Source organism: Platalea leucorodia, assembly GCF_965183815.1.
Source record: "Platalea leucorodia genome assembly, chromosome: 16".
Lineage (NCBI taxonomy): Eukaryota > Metazoa > Chordata > Aves > Pelecaniformes > Threskiornithidae > Platalea > Platalea leucorodia.
In genome coordinates, this window is record NC_138838.1 from 10,289,833 (window position 1) to 10,310,323 (window position 20,491).

General features: G+C 44.7%; 1 protein-coding gene across 1 annotated transcript in view; it reads right to left on the minus strand.

Annotated features, from left to right (window-relative positions):
• The window catches only part of ACACA (acetyl-CoA carboxylase alpha), a 142,696-nt gene that overhangs the window by 42,715 nt on the left and 79,490 nt on the right, over positions 1 to 20,491 (minus strand). The window contains exons 42-45 of the mRNA XM_082328122.1: positions 10,068 to 10,337; positions 9,636 to 9,733; positions 8,309 to 8,429; positions 7,742 to 7,852 (exon numbers count right to left, since the gene is read on the minus strand). Coding sequence (XP_082184248.1) covers positions 7,742 to 7,852; positions 8,309 to 8,429; positions 9,636 to 9,733; positions 10,068 to 10,337 — 600 coding nt within the window. The remainder of the gene's footprint in view (positions 1 to 7,741; positions 7,853 to 8,308; positions 8,430 to 9,635; positions 9,734 to 10,067; positions 10,338 to 20,491) is intronic.

Sequence of the window (20,491 nt, forward strand, 5' to 3'; positions counted from 1 at the left end):
AGTGAAACGTTATTCACTTTGCAGTGTGGGTTTAAGCTTAATCATGAGATAAGCGACAATTCTCCAATGCCATTTCTAGAGTTTCCACTCAAGTGTCCAGAATGGTGGATAATTTCTCTGCAATTCACTTTAGAAAAGACCCACAGGCAGGTCACCCTGATATCCTCCTAGGACACCCCAAGAGAGGGGAGGTCAGGAGCAGTTATTATGGGACATGCCTGAAAAGTGCCTTCTCCCGTTCAGCTCTGGTGGAACATCAGGTACCTGAGTTAATGCTCCAGTCATAAGATACCCTGCAGGATCACCAGCAACTGGGATACAATTCTGGTTATGTGAAACCAGTATAGGGTTTAGAATACACAGGAGTTTCCCTGAAAGGTACGGGAAGAGATTTAGATAGGCAGAATATGGGCCACTCTGCCAAACTCCTCTTTTGCAGGAATAAATAGACACACAGCCCCCACAGCACAGGCACCATCCACATAGATAAACTGATCAAGATCCATATTAAAAATGATAGAAGGAGGGAGGAAAAAAAGTCAACAGAAATCTATTAGACTTTCTTCCCTAAGCAAACATAAAGGGACTGATAATGCAATGCTTGGAGCATAAATTGTCTCTAATGGGGACAATGCACAAATATCACCACTTAAAGAAAGGCAATTAAAAATAAAATGCAGAAATGGAGGATGGTGTTTGTTTATTTGCACTCATCCGAAGTCCAGGCATCCATCCTGCTTGCATTAATTCCTCTACACAGAGCAAAGACCTTTGTGCTACCAAGACTGCCACCGCCCAGCCGCTCCCAGCAGCCAATGCCGCTCACTGGCATTAAAAGAAATGAATTCTGCTCTCTTTCTATTGCCAAATACTGCTAAACTGAGACTGACCCTTACAAGAGCTCTACTCTGATCTTGGTTCTCCAACCAGACTGGCTTCGTTGGGGTGTGAGCAGTGGTGACCTATGCCAGGGAGACCTCCAGCAGCACCGAGGTCCTGCATGGGTTCTAAGAGAGCTGAAGGAGCCAACCTCCACCCATGAAACCACCCTTGCTCTCACCACATCATCTGCCACAACCACCCAAGGCACAGCGGAGCGGCCCCTCCTGCTTCCCCCACCGCTGGAGCCAAGAGCGGGGTAACCTTGGTGAGATCCACGCGAGGAACCGCCTGACAGTTAATGCTGTTGAAGTGTCAATTTCTGTTTGACATTTCCTAGACCCTCTTTGATTAGCATTCTCAAACACCCTGTGCCCATACGTATCTTCCTAATAGTCTTGCTGTGCCACTACAGAAAGATTCATATCATGCATTAATAATTATAATGCTTCTTTGAATGACAGGGATGGCACTTGCTGTTCTAACTCACATGATTGCTCTCACATGATTGCTTTGATCTAATCCCAAGACTGGAGTCATCTCGAGCAGATACTGAGCTATCCCTGCCTTGAATCTCAAAAAAAAGAGTTTTCCACATTCTGTATTTTACAGTAAAACCCCCAAACAGCATCAGCCTCACAGGGCTTTTATTTATTTTTCCAGACTGTGAAATTGAAGGGTAAATATTACTACTTGCAATACTACAGACTGATCACTCACACAAGACAGACTGCGTAAGCTTCTATTCCTCACACCGGAGCTCCTCCAGTGAGCCTCAGACCCGACCCAGCAGCCTCCAGCGTGGGCACAGCACCCCTGAGCAGCTCTGCCCACTCCTCCCAAGCCCTGACCCGTTGTCTCACCCTGTTCTTCCAGTCGAACGGCACCCACCAGGTTCTGCAGCTTCCCTCAGCCCGGACCTGCAAACATCAGGTCAGCGCCAGGCTGCTTTAGCACAGAGACCAAACGACACCCCAACAAGCAGGCAGGGCACGTCCACGTGTCAGTCAGAAGACGCTGAAGAGCAACCAACATCAGAGAGCCATGTTGGCTGAAGTGCCTCAAAACAGACTTGTCTCACTGAGCGACTCACAGCTGGGGGTAACCACCATTTGAGCGAGCTGGTTTCAAGCCAGCTCACATATACGCTGCTCCTCCGCCTGCCGTGCGGATGCTCCCACACTTCAGCTGCAGTCCTACCCCAGATCCACACCACTGAAACCATAAATCTCCCCAAAAGCAGCCACGCTGATCTCAGTTCTGGCTTTGACAGTCAGTACGACTCAGGACTGAATTTAAAACACAAGCATATTCTCTTCTGGCCCCGTGCAAAGCGGTTGTTGGGGTGTGGGGTTTGAAATGCAGATTGTCAAAACGATCCTTGCAGCAATTATGGTCTGTTGTATCAACAAGTCCTCAGGGACTCATCCACCGTCACGTGATTGACACATACACTACGCTATCTTGACACAGTATGGCACCTATCATGTTAACGTCTTTACCATGCACAAGCGGTGTCTGCGTTAATGAAAGATGTACTCAGGAAAGGTCATTGGACATTTGCTGGTACCAGCCTTAGAAGTTTCTTAGATATTTACATATCGCATTAGCAAGCCATCAAGTTTCCACTAATCAATTCCTCTCGCAAACACCCCTTTTAAAGCTGTTCTTCAAAAATGTTTTCTCCCCCTAAAAAACACCAATTCACAGTGCCAGAAATAGCGCATTACTAATCTGGTAAATTGGTTCCTGAGCTCTTTCAGGTCTAGAATAGGTTATACAAGCAGACACATTGTTTAAATTAAGATCATTTTGAAGGCAAAAACTTCCACAGAATGAAATTCTGAGGGTGGGGTTACCTACCCTGCCAACGCACCGCTGCTGGCAGGTACTTTCCATCCAGGGAGCTCAAAACACATTGCAAATACAAATGAACTAAGGTTTCAAGACCCAGCTGTCAGCAGGTAACTGCCATTATACCATTCTGATCAAAAATGTCAGGCCGCAAGCAGGCGGGCAGTTGGCTGCAGACTGGGAAATGAAGCCCAGAGTTCTGGTTTTGAACGATGCTTTGAACATTTCATATTTTAGTGGTTTCTGACTCTTCATCTTCACTGCCTCTTTCCCCACATGGACATAGACTCCTGGCAGGTGGTATTTGTCAAGCTCACGCTTGGCATACTTGGATGTTTTTGACAAACCAGGCCAACAGCATGGTGCCACGGGGCCCCGGGGACGAGCACGCTGGAGGACGGGTTGAGGGCCTGACGCATCATTCGGGCAGGCCAAGCCTGGAGAGTTTGGGGGAAAATAAAACTAAATAGGAGGGAGAGGAAACAGAACAGTCCGCTGGTTAGATTCTCCCCTTCACCTCCAGAAGCGATGACCACTTTAGATGTCCTACTGTGAAGTGCAGCGTGTGAGACAGTTCTCCATCATCACTAAGAAAATGAACTGTTTGAGAGACCAGGTTGAACATCTATATAACGACCTGAGGTGTATCAAGTTAGTAGCGGTTCCTGAAAATCTCTGCTAAATCTGGCTTCCCTTAGAAAAAGCCTAGAACATGTGTCTGTAGAGAAAATGTGACTGAAAGCCACTACTTGTGTACATTAACAAAACAGTCTTAAAGACAGGATTTCTTTTAAACACAAAAGACGAGGAGGAGCAAACCAATTAAAAATAAGTCAGCAACAGACTTGGGAACATCCATGTGAGGACTGAAATGAAATGTAGTCCTGGAAGCTTGAACCATCTAAGCAATGCATAAATTGGGAGAGCTGGGCTCTTCAGTCTTACTTTTATTAAACAGAAAACCAATGGAAATTAACCTGTAAGTGCACGGCGGCAGCACGTCACCTATCTGATATGAACTCACACCATGTTGAGCTTATGACGAGGAAAGGGAGTTGAGGGAGGCGGAGGAAGGTATGGGGGTGGAAAAGGGGGGAGGCAGGGAAAGTTAAAAAAAAAAAAAAATCTCTGCCTCAGCAAAAGTTTTCATTAAAATTTTAGACAAATGATCTCTGTGTCCTTCTCCCATGCTGCCTGGGGCTCCATGCTATTTCTATGCAAATAACAACCTCGTGGTTTATATCTTATTATTTCCACCGGAGCTGCGGAGACATGACCCGAGACGTGTGTGAGGTAGACAGCGAAAGAGAGAGAGGGAGAGAAAGAGAGGGAGAGGGAGGGAGAGAGATGGAGTGGCTGCTCGCTGAAGTGTGAAAAAATATTGTCAGGAGTGAGCGGCAAGAACAAAAAAAAAATTGCAGGGATAACGTGTTTATTTCAGCCCCTCTCCCCATGTGAACCAGCACCTTTTAAAATTCATTGGGCATCAGGCGATCATGCACAATCCATCTGCTTTCACTTTATCATTTGCATTTCATGCCTCCTGGCTTTTGATGTGCTGATACTTTGATGCAGTCAGGAGACGCGCATTATCATTATTTCAATTTTCAGGGGGGTCAGCGGGCTCAGCACAGGCGCGCGCACACGCTCACAGGAGAGGAATGAAATGTCATTTCCACCTCTCCACCCCCTGCTGAAATGCAATGGTGAAGACAAAAGGGGTACAGATGAAATGCAGCCCTGGTGCCCCACATGCAGACCACCGTCCCCACCACAGAGCATCACACCTTTTCCCCAGGTCTTTCCCTTGCCCATCGGTCTGGACTATAAACAAAGACAGCTTAATCAGGAGCAGAGGGAAACCTTGTACAGCTCCTGTGCAGTTTCTTGTCACCCCTGACAGGCAGTGGGGCTGAGAGAATCCTTAAACCTGCCCGATATCAGGTGTCTTACAGTGATATGCCTCTCTACTTACAAAGCAGCGACACGGACGCAGTGAACAGCCAGCACGTGATTAGTCAACCTCCAGAAGCAAACATTAGCTTCAGCTAAAAACGATATTGACCTTGAGCTCATCATCTAAGTTATAGGTTACAGTCTGGTTTTGGCAGCTGGACCTTTCCCTCTACACCTAAACCCTCAGGCTGGTTTTACATAATGATAATGAACAAGACCAGCAACAGATCTGCTAGCACATGATGTTTGTCACAGTCCCCTTCTGCTCCCCCTGTAAATTAAAAAGAATCCAGTATTTCACAGGGGAAAAAAAAAAAAAATCAAACAACTTTCCAGAAAAAACCCTCACTGCTCTCTGAAAGCCTAATTGTCTCTATTGCTGCAGAAACATTTTTGCACTGCACATTCTCTTGTTGCAGAGAGAAGACATTTTGAAGAAGATGTGTATGCAGACACAAGACTACGTGTAAGCTTTGTACAGCATCCTCTATGAAGACACTTAAAAGTGTCTTCTCTTAAAAGAGACTTAAAAGTCAGCAACGGAAAATATTGTCCCAAATCTCCGACACCTAATTGGGAAAAGCTAAAGGAATATTTGCATACAACTGTGTTAGAAAACATTCGGTTCCAACTGTCACGCAAGGTAGCAGTTTCCATTTATTTATTTTTGTTTCAGTCATGATCTTTCCTCAAGACCCTGCCAGCTGGATTGGTGACCTTCTAATTCCCACAAAGTAAAGCCCTGACTTTGCCGCACAGGGCTCTTCTCACCACCTCCTCTAAGGGAACAAGAAGCAAGGCTCACTTGCTCCACAGAGAAAAACTACAATAGCTTTCCACCATGAGACCCTTCTAGAGTCGTATTCATGCGAATGGACAAGAACACATCATACATCACGCCCAAACAGCCTCTGTGTTCCTACAAGGGAAGACTTTGCTTAATTGGCCCCTGGCTGATAGTGACCTGACTTCTAGCCAGAAGAAAATACAAACTGTCCATCTAAATTCAAGGGACAAGTGTTTAACAGTTTACATGTAAGAACAGGGAGAGAGCGGATAAGCCCGAAGCAGATACTGCCTCCATGGCAGGATGATGCAAATGCATTAGCATTCACCATTTGCTTCACACTTCCCTTAAGATCTCAACTGGACTGAGCTTGGTCATTTCAGGTTAGCTCTGGATGTCATTTCACTGCTTCAGACATACTTCTGGGACACGATTATAGCTGGCTCCATTCAAGAAGCTCGGACCAGAACTTCAGGGACTGGGAAATGAAGATCATATGAACCAGCAAGACACATCACACAGCATCCAGGAGTGGGTGGGGATTCCCAGCCTCCCGCTATTCAAGGACAGGTAAACTTATTATTGGGTCTGGGCTTAGCTGTCTTACTGGGAAAGCTGGATAGGATGCAATAGGTTCCTCCTTTGCCTGACCTTTAGGCAGGTAGAGGTTCAGTGCCTACATAAAAATATATGCCTTTCCAACAGAGCAGGGAGGAGAGAAAAAGACACATGGGATTATTCAGCCCACTGAAATTCTTGGGATGGGATAAGTCACCCCCAGAAAGCATCTCCTTCTGCCTACGCCTGCTGACAGATGTCAGATGCTTGATTTAGACTAAATCCTTAATTTTTAAGTGCCTAAAATTTAGTGAGATTAATCTAGTCCTGTAAAAACAAACATTCACTCCACAGGTAGAGCGTGCAGTCAAACCTCGAAAGAAGACAGCAGAAGAGGAGGACTGAACAGACTGGCCCTGCCATCTGCGAAAATCTGCAGGGCCCCGATCCCCAACAAATGACAGCTGGAACCAGGCAACTTACTCCACTTCAGCAAGCACTAAACTGACTCAATTTCTTTTTAAAGGATGGATCTTCAAATGCCTCTTTTCCTTCCATTGATGCAGGTGTGTGTGATGTGTGTAAGAGATCTAACTGAGGGTGCTGCATCCTAGAGTTGATAGGATCAATGCTTCATTTTCTGCAGAGCCCCCTTTATTCAGGGGAATAATTCAACGAGAGACTATTTTCCTTTTATCTCCCATTGTCAGGCAGGCACTCCTTGAAACGCAGCTTGCGATGAAGCACAACCACCCCAGGTGCTGGAGAGTGCCTGAGAACAAAGCTGCACAATGGGGAAGGGCACTCGCGCCCGCACAATCCTAACTCCCACGTAAACAAAGCCCTCAGTGAGAGGGACAAGAGCCGAGTCGGCTGTGAGCTGTGTCTGCTACAGACGAGGAGCTGGAGGCTGTGATATTAATAGGCTTGGGGCAGCAAGGGAGAAAAACTGTCTCTGGTGGGGAAAAAAAAAAAAGAAGAGCCACTTTAGTAGTGAAAGCAGTAAGTTTTCTTACAGCCCGAGTTACTCCTCCCTGCCCCCACAGCTGAGATTTCCAGCAGGTCTGACCTCTTGAAAATCACCATCCACACACTCTTTCTCAGGCTTTAGTGCTCCCCCAGTATTAATGCAATGCTGTGGATGGCTGAAAGTCCAGGCTGATTCTGGCCCACGTATTTTGAAAGACGGTCTTCCAGAGACTGAAAACAGGCCTGCTTCCTCTATCACAGTACGCAGTGGGTGGGAGAAGATGCTGCCCAGTCGGTGGGCTTCGCTTCTGTCATTTCGTCATTGCACACAACCCATGTTAAAAGCTGCTTCTCCTTCTTCCCCTTCACCTGGTTCATGCTCAAGCCCTTAAATCTGCAGTTCTGCCTAGGTCCCCTGCCAATCTCCAACCAGGATGCCTGGAATAGTGCCTCTGGCTGTCAATACGATGTTCTTGTCAAGAAAAAGAGGTGAGTGAAAGGATTGCTTTCTGACCAGAAAGAAAAGAAAAAAAAGACTGCAAAGGCATGAAAGTTTCACAGCTGCTGCCCTGTGTCCGTTCCCCTCCTCGATCGGGAGAAGCCCAAGAAGGGAGAAAGCAAAGGGGACTGAGCGCAATGACAGGTATAGTGGTGGCAGCTCCTTGAGTCTCTGGCAGAACTCACAGAAACACCAACTCAATTCACATTAGCTCTGCAGACTGAAAGGCAAAGACTTACTTTGTTGAGGGCTCCACAGCCAGTCAGGATTATGTGAGAGTTCTCAACCTGGATAGTCCTCTGACCTAGCCGAACAAGGTAAGCCCCAATTCCAATTGCCCGACATGTAACCTTAAAAAAAAGAAGAAAAAAGAAAAAGAAAAAAAAAGAAATCACATTGATTTCTGTCTTACCACACAGCCAAAACCTATCGATTCAAACATCTAGATAAAACTAGGCATGTTTGTATTACAAGGCTACAAAATCTACCCTCGCTGCAAAAGTCCAGACCCTGTTTTTTTGTAAAACACAGTATCTGAACATATGTGTACTTTATTTTTTTAAAAAAGCAGTAACTTACAGACTGAGCAAACATGAAGCCAAATGACTGTTTTCTACAAGTGCTTTAAATTTAGTCTGAAAGGGACCCAGCCCCATAATGGCGCCAGTAGCGTTGCTCAAAGCCTACAGGAGCCAATTTACATCAACCAAAAGTCTGATCCCAGATGTATCTTCTGGATATCATTGCAGGATTTTTAGCTGAAGCAGACAATACCGTTTGAAGAATAGAAAGCAGTGGAGGATTACCAAGTTGATGGTGATAATACTATCATAGGCTAAAGATGATTCTCCAGCAATCATGCCAGATCCTCTGAGGTTCTCTATTCCAAGCCCGTCTTCCTTTCCGATAATATCTGTTATCTTATACCTGAGGGAGACACATACAGCCTTTGAGTCACAAGGTCCAGTGATTTGCTGAATCAGTTTGCTACGAAGAAAATGAAAAGTGACTAAATATCATTAAGGCTCCAAAGAATAATGTGCATAAAACCTGGCCAGGACCTGTACATGGGCTCATTCCGCAGCCTTGCTGAACGCCATGGAATAGTCCTACGTACGAGCAGCCAAAGCAGCACTGCAAAGAGGAAATGCCAAGGGAGAGGAATGCCCGTGAAAAGTGTTCTTCCGTCACTCCCACAGGACGTGCGGAGCAGGCTGATTATAGCAAAAAGGGCAAGAAAGGAAGCGAATACAGCCAAAAGGAAAAAGAAATAGAACAAGAGATTATAATGAGGCTCTTACCTTTTCTTTACTTTCTTCTTTCATGCCTTCCTTCCCCAGCATGGTCCCTTCTTACTCAGCACTCTCTGACTGGCTTCTATCTTTTCCACCAGGCCCTTGCTAAGCAAAGTACTTGAGCATGTGCTTAAGTGCTTCACTGAAGAGAGCCACTAGCTTCCCCGCCACACACGCAGGCACGCACACATCCCCGCACGCAGCACCATCCTTTTGTTCTTTCAGAGCTTGCCAGTCTGCAATAGGCTTTTTTTTTTCTTCCTAAGCACATCCTCCTCCCTCTGCCCAGGAGTACCACTACAGCTGCAGTCTAGCTCTGAAAGCTTCTTTGCACCTCATTTTCAGATGTGCTACCTTTGGGATGTAGCTGGGAAGATGTGGATACCCAGAGCAGACGTGTGTGGAAAACCATAGGCTATAAGGCAGTTTAGTGCAACCACTGCAGCTCAACCCTTCAAAATGCATGGAGGGCTTAGCCTTCACTCAGGAATTCTTTTATCCTTTCTACAGAATCTAACAGAAAAGTAATTTTCAAAATTTAGACTGCAAGTCTTTGGGCAAGAATCGTTGTCCTGGTCATTCAGTGTTTACCACTGCAGGACCCTGTCATGGCTTGGGCTCCTAGGCAGTAGGAGCCAACACGGCACTACCTCAAATGAGGCACGTCATGATACAGGTTTTGACTCTCTTGTTCCACGCTCTGACCACACACAGCTATGGCTTTCTACACACCTGGATCCTAAAGAATGTCCTAGCTGAAGACAAGGATGTGACATGCATCACCTTGTATACCCAAGGATGAACAGAAAGCTTTTCATTCTGACCCGTCTGTGCTTACCTGGACTCTCCATTGTCCTCCACGTGTTCGCAGTGAACTGAGTTCAGGGCGCTGACCTTCTTATAGTCTTGAGGAGTCAGGTACAGGTATTTGTATCCCTGCAGGGAAAAACAGTTCATTCAGCTCATTCCCACCTGTAGTCCCTTCCCAATCCCCAATAACCCCTTCCAAAAAGAGAGTTTCAAAGGAGCAGAATTTAATTCCAGATAGCGATAAGAACATCCTCTCAACATCGGAGTTCCAGCTGAGGTCAGTAAAAGCTAGGGATGTTTTCAACATTTAGGGCCTGAGAGATCCAATACCAAGGAGAACTTTGGACCTAACAGTCTGGCAAATATTTACCCTCACCTCAATTAAAAAAGGTGGTGTAAAAATAAAGATTCTTTTGTGAGCTACTGCAGAGTTTCACCTCTGATTCCTGTGCCTCCTTACCTTGTACGGGTCATCGGGGTCCTCCCAAGCTACATGGAACATGTGCCGAATCTCCTCAGCCAAACCAATCCTGGCTCCACTGTTGGCAGCCACATAGATACGGGGGATGCCATGTGTTCGAGCAAGCTCTGAAGCCCTCAGGAATAGTATGTCCTCTTGAGGCCCGAAAGAACCTATTTGGTATGTAATGTCATTGCCAATGACAATGATATCACGGCCTTCTGGATACTCGGGGGTCTTCAGAGTCATCTTCCAGGCCACCATCCCAATCTGCAATCAAAGAGCAGAGAACAACAAAACCTAACTGTATATCTTCAAGATGTGAAAGAGGGGAATCACGAAGGGGCCATTTTTCTTATGTGTGTTGCACTTCGTATATTTTCTTTGGGAACTCGGCTAACAGCAGCTCTGATACGCGCTGCCGCTGCAGAGCACAGCTGGCAGGATTTGATCCTTTCCACACTCATTGGAGCACATCCTCCGTTGCTCTCTGCCCACCCAAGACACTAATACTGGCCCTCCCTCTCCCCATTCGGGGATTTGTCACAGGTCCAAAACACATTCTGCAAACGCCCCTCTCGCAGGGTGCTGCGTTCATTCTGCGTGCCAGCGCCCACAGGGTGAGGATGGACGTGCTGCTGTACAGGACCCCTGACCATCTGCTTAGGCTACCCAGATAGCACCCCAGAAACTCGTCACCCTGGTTCTCTCTCACCCTGCCCTCATTTTAATAATCCTTTTATTTCATAACTATTATTTTAGTAACTCTATTTTTTTTTTCTGTCCTTCCTTTAATTTCTTTGGCTCTTCCCTTTTTCCTTCCCAAATATCGCAGCAGTTTCTTTCCAAACCTGCCTGGATAAGTAATGCTTTTTGCTGCATATTTTTCTTTTTAAAATCACCAGATGATCTCTTCTGGCCCATCTTATGGAGATCAACAACATCTGTACCCTGCATCTCCCATCTCTCAGCTGCCGCGTATCGCTGCACTGGGGAGTTGGCCATCCTGGAATGCCATTAACAGATGGAAATAGCAGCGTCCCTTGAAAGCCACATGCATCACCCAGTCTCCGCTTGCCCAAGGATCATAAGCTCTGAGTACACATTCCTCAAGCCGATTGCACATCCTCTGCAATCAGGAGGGTTGAAACTCTCATTGTGGAGACTCTGAATTCTGAACATGATGAACTAAAGCGGGAGGGGGAGAGGGGAGAAGCAGCAGATAGATATGTGCCATTTAATCCAAATCAAAATGGCACAATACACAGTTGAGATCCAATCAGCATCTGCAATAAGATATGCCATAATAGGCTCATTAAAAAAAATAAAAAGGCAGAGGAATTAATCTAAGGGTCATTGGAAGTAAAGCAGGCAGCAATCCAAAAATATTACAACCGGCTACCGGCAGATCCTTCCCTTACACCTCCCCTTTTGAGAGCTGAGATTGCAAGTTAACAGAATGATGGTGTTTCAGTTCACCTCCTCGTTGGTCTCAGTTTCATCCACTGCTATTTTGACTGATACGTCGTAAGGGATTAATTTGTTTGCCTCTGAATATTTGCAGATTTACAGTTACATCTTAGCATCCAACCGCAGTGTTTGGAAAAGAGAGATACTGCAGCAGTTTCAAAGACAGGAGCATAAATCCCTAAAAATCAGCGGGATGCTTTGCTAAAATACCAGTATTATTGCAAAATTAAAGGGGAAAGTTGTAATGCCGTAAAACAAGTGGATGCAGCTGTTGGTCAGGCACACAGACCAAAAGTGTGTGCGGAGACCAGGGGTCACACAGACAACCAGTCCGGAGTCTGGAAGAGCGACCTAACTCATGCCAAACGAACCTACACAGCCAGAGGGCTTCCTTGGACTTCTGCTCTTCTACCGCTGGACTTTCATAGAAGAAAAAGGAAGAATAATGGTGAAAAAATGAGAAGAAAAGTAAGCTTTGTCCTTCTGACCTGACTGTTGCAGGTAAAGAGATGCCAGGGGCTGGATATAGAGTCTCTGTTCTATCTCTCAGCTGTGGGCAAGTTTGCAATTAGAAACAGCAGGTTAAAAAAAGTCTGCAAATTCAAAGTTAAAGGCTTCAAGATTAGCCTCTGAGAACTAAGGGATGCCCATCTATACCCCGTCACCTACTGCAGCTCAGTTCTTTGCCGTATTTTACAGGCTTTTTTTTTTTCCCCTGCCATAACTAAAATCCTTAAGTGGGCGCTTTACCAAATCTTTCCGATACCACCTCAGAAACCAGCTTTAGTTATTGACAGAAAGCCACAGGGAAGATGGGGCAATATTCTCTTTCAAACTGCACCAGAAACTTCTTCCAAAACAGCACAGAAGCAACACCAATTTGCAGGGTTTTGCCTAAGTAGTTGTGTCCTTACAGCTACACCGATCCCATCAGACGGGACCACAGCAGGAAGCTTCAAGCACCATCAGCTGAACACAAGCCACACACAACAGGAGAAACGCTCAGGTTTTGTATTTGCTAAATACTCGTCATCGCAATAAACTGCAAGATAGAAACACATAAAGACACTGCCAGAAACGCACACGATAACCACAACATACCGAAAGTAAAATCCTAGCACCCTCAGCTCACATGGGAGGCAGATGAACTAACACTTGCTCCAGGGCTTAGGGACTAGTGACCGAGCCCAGTTAGTACCCAGGACTGGTCCCACAGTCTGTCTCACCTCTCAAGATGTAAAAGATTTTCCTCACTTTAATCAGCTTGATGATTTTTAACAGTATAGAAAACAGGCAGATTAAAAGCATTTCCTATTTAGAAAATTCAGATTGTAACAGAAGCCTTGGAATAGTTCCCTAACCTGAGATCGTGTATCCTCCACATAAATAAAATCCCTTTTGTTAATGCTCACTAGTAAAATAGGAAAAACTATCCAGCCAGAGCACAGTAAACACGAACTCTTGAAAATAGTTTATAGGTGATAAATATGGAGCAACCACATGCAGTTTAAGAAAAGAAAAATTAAAGTGCACCACTTTATTAACTTGTGTGTCTTTTTGCCTCCCCAATACAGAGCGTGTTTTGTGCCATTTATCCAGTAATAAAAATCACATGGCACAGCTAAGGATTTTTTTTTGCTATGAACAATGTAGATTCCATTTGAATGTACAGGTAATGGAGGATAGCTCTCTATTTCAGGAAAAAAAAAAAAAAAAGAGAGATTTTTTAAGTTAACGGCAGCGTGCCAAAAAAATGGAGAGTTCACAGGTTAATTAGCCAGGCTGAGCTAATCACCTAAGAGCATTGGCAGAACAATAACGGGTGATGGCAAGCGGCAGTGGCTTCAAAACGGGCTCTTTTTAACAGCCAGCACAGTTTGGAAGTGCTTCTCCTGCCACAGCTCTATTCCCAGCACACCCAGGAATGAAGAAGAGAGGGAGGAAAAAATAAAAGCAGGAACCGTCTTATTTAACTGTTTTTATGTTGGCAAAATGATTTGTGCCACAGTATTTCCATAAGAAGTGGGACCATTATTCTCCTGTAGGAACACATTTGGTTTGAAAAGTATCACTGGACGGAACGTGAAAATCAAACCAGATGAATTATTCACAACCTCTGATCAGAAGTGATCATTATTTCTGATGTTCCAAACTGTGATTAGGATTCAGTGCTCAGATGTCATTTGCTCCCTGAATAGCACCAGCAATGCAGAATTGCATGACACATATATATTACACACAAGTTTTATATATATAATTTTATACACACCTTCTCCCACTAGATCTTTGCCTTAATGTAACCATTAACAGATAGTAAAAACATGATATTAACTAACGTTCGTTTTCATGGTGCTCATAAATGCCATTAGTTTGACACACAGTGTCAACACTAATCATGGCCTAAAATTAACACCAAAATTGACTTCAACATTAATTGCGCTATCGATGTGAACAGTAATACACACACTGATGCAGTTACAAATTGACTGCTAGTGGCAGCCGGAGCTGTTGACAACAGGCACCGAGGGGAATGGGGAGGAAACCGATCCCAGTCTCCCTCCTGAAAGCACAACAGGCTCCGAACGAAGGGAAGGCAACGCAAATGGTGGCTGATGTTCAAGCAGAGGGAGCTTCTAAGCCTCTTTCTAGCAGGATCTGTAATTCTTGGAGAAGCATAGCTGACGGAAAATCTGATGTAAACGAGAACAGCTTATTATTTGACAGCATCTACGCTTGAGCCATGCCAATTTTTCCTGGTTTATTCTATTTCTCTCAATCTCTCTATCATCCTCAACAAGGATGATGCTTGAGCCTAGGTACTTTATCCCATGCTGCATTTTATTTATTTACGTCCAAATTTGGAAACCTGAATGTGGATCTCAAACTCTCCAAGTAGGACAACTGAACTTACAGAACCCTGACAACAACTTTGTCTTGTTCCCGTTCTGTTGCATCTGTATCACATGTAAGTTTTATGTGTAAAAAATATATATAAACCATGAATACATTTGTATGTCAGTATTTATTACATACTAAAGTTATAAGAAGAAAGGAAATGCAACAGTTGTAGTGGTCTGGCATGTGAGCACTGGAAATGCCAAAGCTCAGAGGCTGTTAAATAAGGAACACGTGCTTTATTCCCCTTTCACAACCTCTGTCTTTTCTGGAGGTAAACCAGTGTCCACTGGCCCCACGATGCTGAATCTCTCCGCTGCATAGCCGTCGACAAGGCGTGTTTTATAAAGGGAACAAAGGCATCCCCAGAAATTTTACTTGATGCAGACGTAGCAATTTTGGTATTTCATCATTTGAATCTGATGCCCAGAAGTTCAGATCTAAAAGAGAGACACCTTGCATTTATACTGTGACCAAAAGCTGTAAAATTATCTTCAGCATGAACCAACTCCCAGAAAAAGGGCATGATGCACGTGGGTTGCTAGAGGCATTCAGACTTAATGCCTTGACAAGAGTGGAGTGCCAAAACCCAGGATTCCTTCCTTCTCTTCTTGGCTCTGAAAAAGGTGTCATTTAGCAATCAAAGCAGTGGTCGCAGGCGGCACAGCCAAGCACACGTTGGCACGGGTTTTCTGAACAGCACGCAGCCAAATGGATGAGAGATGGGAAGAAACGGTTCCAGGATGAGACATGGCAAAGGCTTGCTCAGTAAAAGGCGTCGTGCAGTACAGTGGACGGAGACGTGAATTTGTACTGTCTTGGTTCCTCGCACTAGACCAAAGAGCGCTCGGATGGCAAGCCACAAAGCAAACCAGCAAAAGGCGGGCTGATGTTCAGGGGAAGCGGACGGACACACAGAGCACCAAAAGGAAAGCTCAAAAAGACCCATTAAAGGCAGTGTAAAAGTCGTTTTTACTGCACACACATCTGTGTTGCAAGGTATGAAGCTTGCACGGTGTCTCTTGGGGACTGCAAAAGGCATGATGCTGAACCCAAACCAAATTCTCTATCAAATTCAAGTTCCTGCTGCAAGCCCACAAAACCAACTGTGAGCAACACTGAGAGCTTCTTCACCAAAACAAAAGCATTTTTGATGAAGCTTTCCAAACTAAACAATAACTAACTTCTCCCTAGGCAGAGTGTAAGGCTTGAAAACTTCCGCTGAAATAGTTCACATCTGGTGAAGTTACAGATGGATAAAGAGACAGAGAGCGACAGATAACCTTTATTAGGAGCTTTCTTGTAGGCAAGAACTTTCTTTTCTACAGTATCCATATTATCCATATACACGTGTTCAAACATATATATCAAAATACAGAATAAAACTCTTTGTGCCACCACTTATATCTCTGATCTAGTAATGCTTATATTTGAGGATTTTAAAACCCTTCAAGAAATTTTGAGCTCTAGCTGCTCTTTGAATAAGACATGATTTGGGTGGTCACTGCTTTCGGTGTCCTCCGAGAGCCTCGCCTGTGATGTGCGGGGTTATTTCCTGCCCAAGAATTTCATTTTTGTAAAGTGTTTACAGATATCACAAGCACTTATTAGAGGTGTGATTTAAACGTACGCATTTGATAAAAGTCAGAATTACAAGAAAGGCAACAAAATTTAAATTCTGTATTTGTTTGATAGCATTATGAAATTCAACAGCCATATCTCATTATATAAAATGAAAAAAAAAAAATTACTTATAACCTTCCAAAAATTCGTCTTTTAAATAATTATGATAAATTCTAACTCAAAGGTATATGTTAGAGGCTCATAACCTCTGGTTCCATAAGAAAAGCCTTTTCAAATCTTGAACTTCTAATATTGCTACAGCATCCATGTACCTTTCCAAAAATCAGGCCGTGGGAGATACTGGGTCTACAGAACTACGAGAAACAGCACATTGAAGACACTGATCTGCATGAATGTTAACCCTTCAAACAATTCAAGGTATTACAGAGTACTGCTTAACTGTACAACCACTGTTCAGCCAAGGAGCTGCTCCATATACACCGTGACATGCATCCGTCCCGACGCTAACAGAGTTCAAAAGACCCCCCCTGCCCCAGTCCCATCCTCCCATGCACACCCCTGCTACTCTTAAAGTTACATTAAATGATGTAGGCATGAAGTGAGGAAAAAAAAATCAGCTTTCAATGATGCTAGGGGGACCCTCTTTTAATTTGTATTATATTCCACTTGTCACAAGACATTCCTCCTTTTACTAAAAATAACCCTCTCCCGTGCACGAGAAAAACGTGCTCTGTCCTGATCCCTACCCCCGCGTCTCATTGCGACCTCTGAGCATCTCATTGATAGGGGCTAAAATTATTCTGCCGAAGGAGGATCACCTTCTGAAATGGCATCACAAGTATTTCAGATGAGGACACACCACTTGCTGTGCGGCACAAATAGTTGTCCAGCTTCCCTGTTATTTAAACCCATTCCTACTGCCAGAAGAGCCTTCAGGTCAGGATTGTTCCCAAAACTCATCAAGAAGAAGGCTTGGGGAACCCAGAGAGAAATGACGATATTTACAGTAATCTCTGGGAAAACCAGTGGTGGGGCTGGGGTAGGGGGGAGAAGATGCACCGGTGGTTTCCTTCACCTTCATGTTAATTCACTGACTTTGCCATCCCCCGTTCCCTGCTTTTTCTCAAGTACTTACCATCCGCCATAAGTAGCCCAGCGGATGTTTTAATACCCTGTGCCTGTCATAAAACGCAGGAACATGGGGTGACAAAGCAGAACACGCAGTTCAACTATTAAGCTTTGCTTGTATAAAATTCATTAGCTACACCTTTCAGCCCCAGGCAATCCAGGGAGCTGCTGCCGAAGTAGAGTTTCAGCAGCCTTCTGCCCACTGCTGTCCTGAATTTCACCTGGCCAAACCTTCCCACATTCACAAGGGTGCCTGCCCGTGCTCCAGCTAACAGCTCCGATTATGGATTATTTCTGATCCTCACGCTACTGAGAAGGAAAAACTGTGACATCTAGTGCCAACAGGGAAAATGACACATCTGACATGGACACTGCGTGAGACTGAGATGAAGGGTAATGTGGGGTGTTGCTGCAGGCACTCCTTACGCTCACTTTCTCCTTGTCCTTGAAGATTAGTTGGGTCTTATCAGCGGATGGTGCAGTCCTAGTGCCAGAGGATCACGGTAAATTGTAGTCAAAATACATAAAGTGCTATAGAAAGACATTAGAATGCCTGGCTCAAGAATGACAAGTAATATATTGAGATCTCCAACAGGCTGAGGGAATTACCTTTTCACACTAAGATTTCAGCTAATATGCTAATGTTCGGAACAAAGCCATCTTCAATGGGCATTTGAAGGGGGTGTCACTACATTACAGGTCACGTCTTCAGCAGAGCTACTGCAACCAACACGGTTTTAAACACTGTGCGAGTTGCCATCCACTTCTGAACTCCAGCCCTGTTCACTTGTCCGTGTTCACACAATTTCTGACTCTTTCAGAGACTTCCCCATTTTAGCACAGCCACGTAACTACAGAGCAACGTCAGAGGCTTAGATGACCGGCAGGACAGAGGTGAGCTGCCAGGGCAAAAGGCTCCCAGGGGACAGCCATCAGCTCCTCTTACGCTGTCAAACGGGGTGAGGTGCTGCATCCTTTCAAACCCATCCCTCCCAGTATTAGAGCAGAAAGTCCCAGTCACACACCTCCACCCCACACACCCAACCCAATGAAAATCTCAGCCAGAAACACCAAAGATTGTGCCGCTAAAAAAAAAAAAAAAGCTTCCACTTATTGAAAAAAAGAATTAAATTCGCAGAAATGTTAAAAGTCTTGTGTTATAATCTAGGCAGGCATCCAGGCTGTGGCATGAACTTAAAATTTTCTTCTTAAAAACGTTTTAGAGTAAAATCCCTAGGATTACAAACAACTACAAGTGGATTTTTTTCCTTCCACCTATATAAACTCTGTACATCTCAATGGTCCGTGTCTATCTTAAGAGTCAGACTGGAGTCAGGCTGAGCATCCACCTCTGGTGCTTAGTTCTTGATATGCTCACAGTTAATACAATAAATTATACCCCATTTGTCCCAAAGTCTATTCAGTCTTTACTCAGGAGCATTAGAAGGGAGCTATCAACTGGTGTTTGATTCTGCTAATAAAACAGTGTTTTCTTCAGCTCCCTTCTCCATCTGCTGGCTCTGAAAATTATTTACAAACTGTTCTCAACTTTTTAGTGTGGCACATTCAGTCTTGTCAAAGGTGGTGGCTTACTGAAATCCTGTGGTAGCAGACAGAGCTTATCAGAACAGTCTCACATGTGAGCAGAGGTGTCAAAGCAGCCAGACCAGTAATAGAGGACACACACATTAAAAACAAACAAACAAAACCCACAAAACCAAACAACAACAACAACAACAAAAACCAAAAACAAAACCAAACCAAAACAAACAAACAAACAAACAAAAAAACCAAAGAAAAGAGTAACTAGAGACCAGGACACGGTTCACTAGCTTAACATGAAGGATCCAGAACAGAAACCATCTAGCAGAAAGCTCCAGGCAACATCCAGGATTCTGTCTGCAGTCCAAAGAAACAGCAGATGCGCTTCAGGAAGGACCCTGGCTGCCCTGCGTGGACGAGAGGTTGGAAGGAGGCCCTGCGTTAGTGATGTCTTCTGTGCCGCAAGAGCGGGCGGCAGGGCCAGCAGCACTGCAAGCTCCCCCGCGCGGCCGTGACAAGACACGGGATCCTCTGCTCAGAAGCAGCAAGCACTGTCTAGGAATAAATAGCAAGTTGTATTTTCATGGTCCATTAAGTCCTTGGCTTCTTTGTTGCGACTACTAGCAAAGAGATAATTACTGCCAAATGAGGTGGTGGGCTACGTGAAGTGGTCACAAGCTAAGCGGAGAAAAACCTCTTCTATTGTGGAAGTTCTTGAGAATTCCCATTTCACAGATTTTCCTGAAAACACAGACAGGTTAGCCCAGAACACTGCTTGCAAACTCTGAGAGGACAGGAGAAACTTGGCTTCGAGCTCCTGCTCTGCCTTGTATTAGAGCAGGGATTGCAACTTTGGTTGTTGACATCCAGCCGAACACACTAACCACAAATCTCCTGGATTTTACGCTGGTTTCTCAATTTCACCTGCTAGCTAAAAACATCAGGGCAGTCAGCGCAGCTGAATGCTGTAAGAGGAAGAGCGTCTTGATCCCTTTTCACATAGAGAAAACGTCCCTGTTCATACTGTGTAGCACAGCTCCAACAGGGAAGACAAGCCCTACCTCGGAACAGCCGATACCACAACAGTAAGGCACTCGCAATGGGGGAATAGCTGTGTTTGAGTCTCTGATCTGAAACAAGAACAGTCATAGGAACCTAAATGCACTAAACAGCAGCTATATTTACCACAGTCACAAGTTTTCAACAGGAATTTCCTCTTTAGTAAAAAACACCTGATGTACAATCTCTCAAAAGACTTTGGATTCAGAAAATCAGCAACTTTCGCTGGGAAGAAAGAAAAAAAAATCGTATTTACTTGGAAAGTTCCTACCAAGCACTCCCACCTGTCAGCTCATCGGGGTCTGAACTGGAAACAGCTTACGCCTCTGGATCTCCAGGGCACAGACTCCATCGGCACTGACCAGCGAGGGTTACTAACCAAAACTGGGGGAATGCTGTATAAGGTAATATCCAGCACTTATGTAGCAAGTACCAAGTCAAAGACTCTTAAAACATATTTGTCTAAATTATCCTTGTAACAGCCCAAAGCAGTCCCATCTTACTAGGATATGAACAAACTGAAGCAGTGAAAACCTTGACTAAGGCTACCAAGTAAGCCACTGCAAAGCCTGGGAACCTCGACTTCCCCGCTGTACTCATTTCTTTAGGGATCATCTCCCCTGTAACACGATTTTCAGTGTATATGGGCTTCTGGCATTTTGAAATCAAATACATCTATCTGAGGACAAAACTCTTCCTTAACAAATTCAGACAAGTTTAGAGAGCCAAGGACATGCGCCATATTT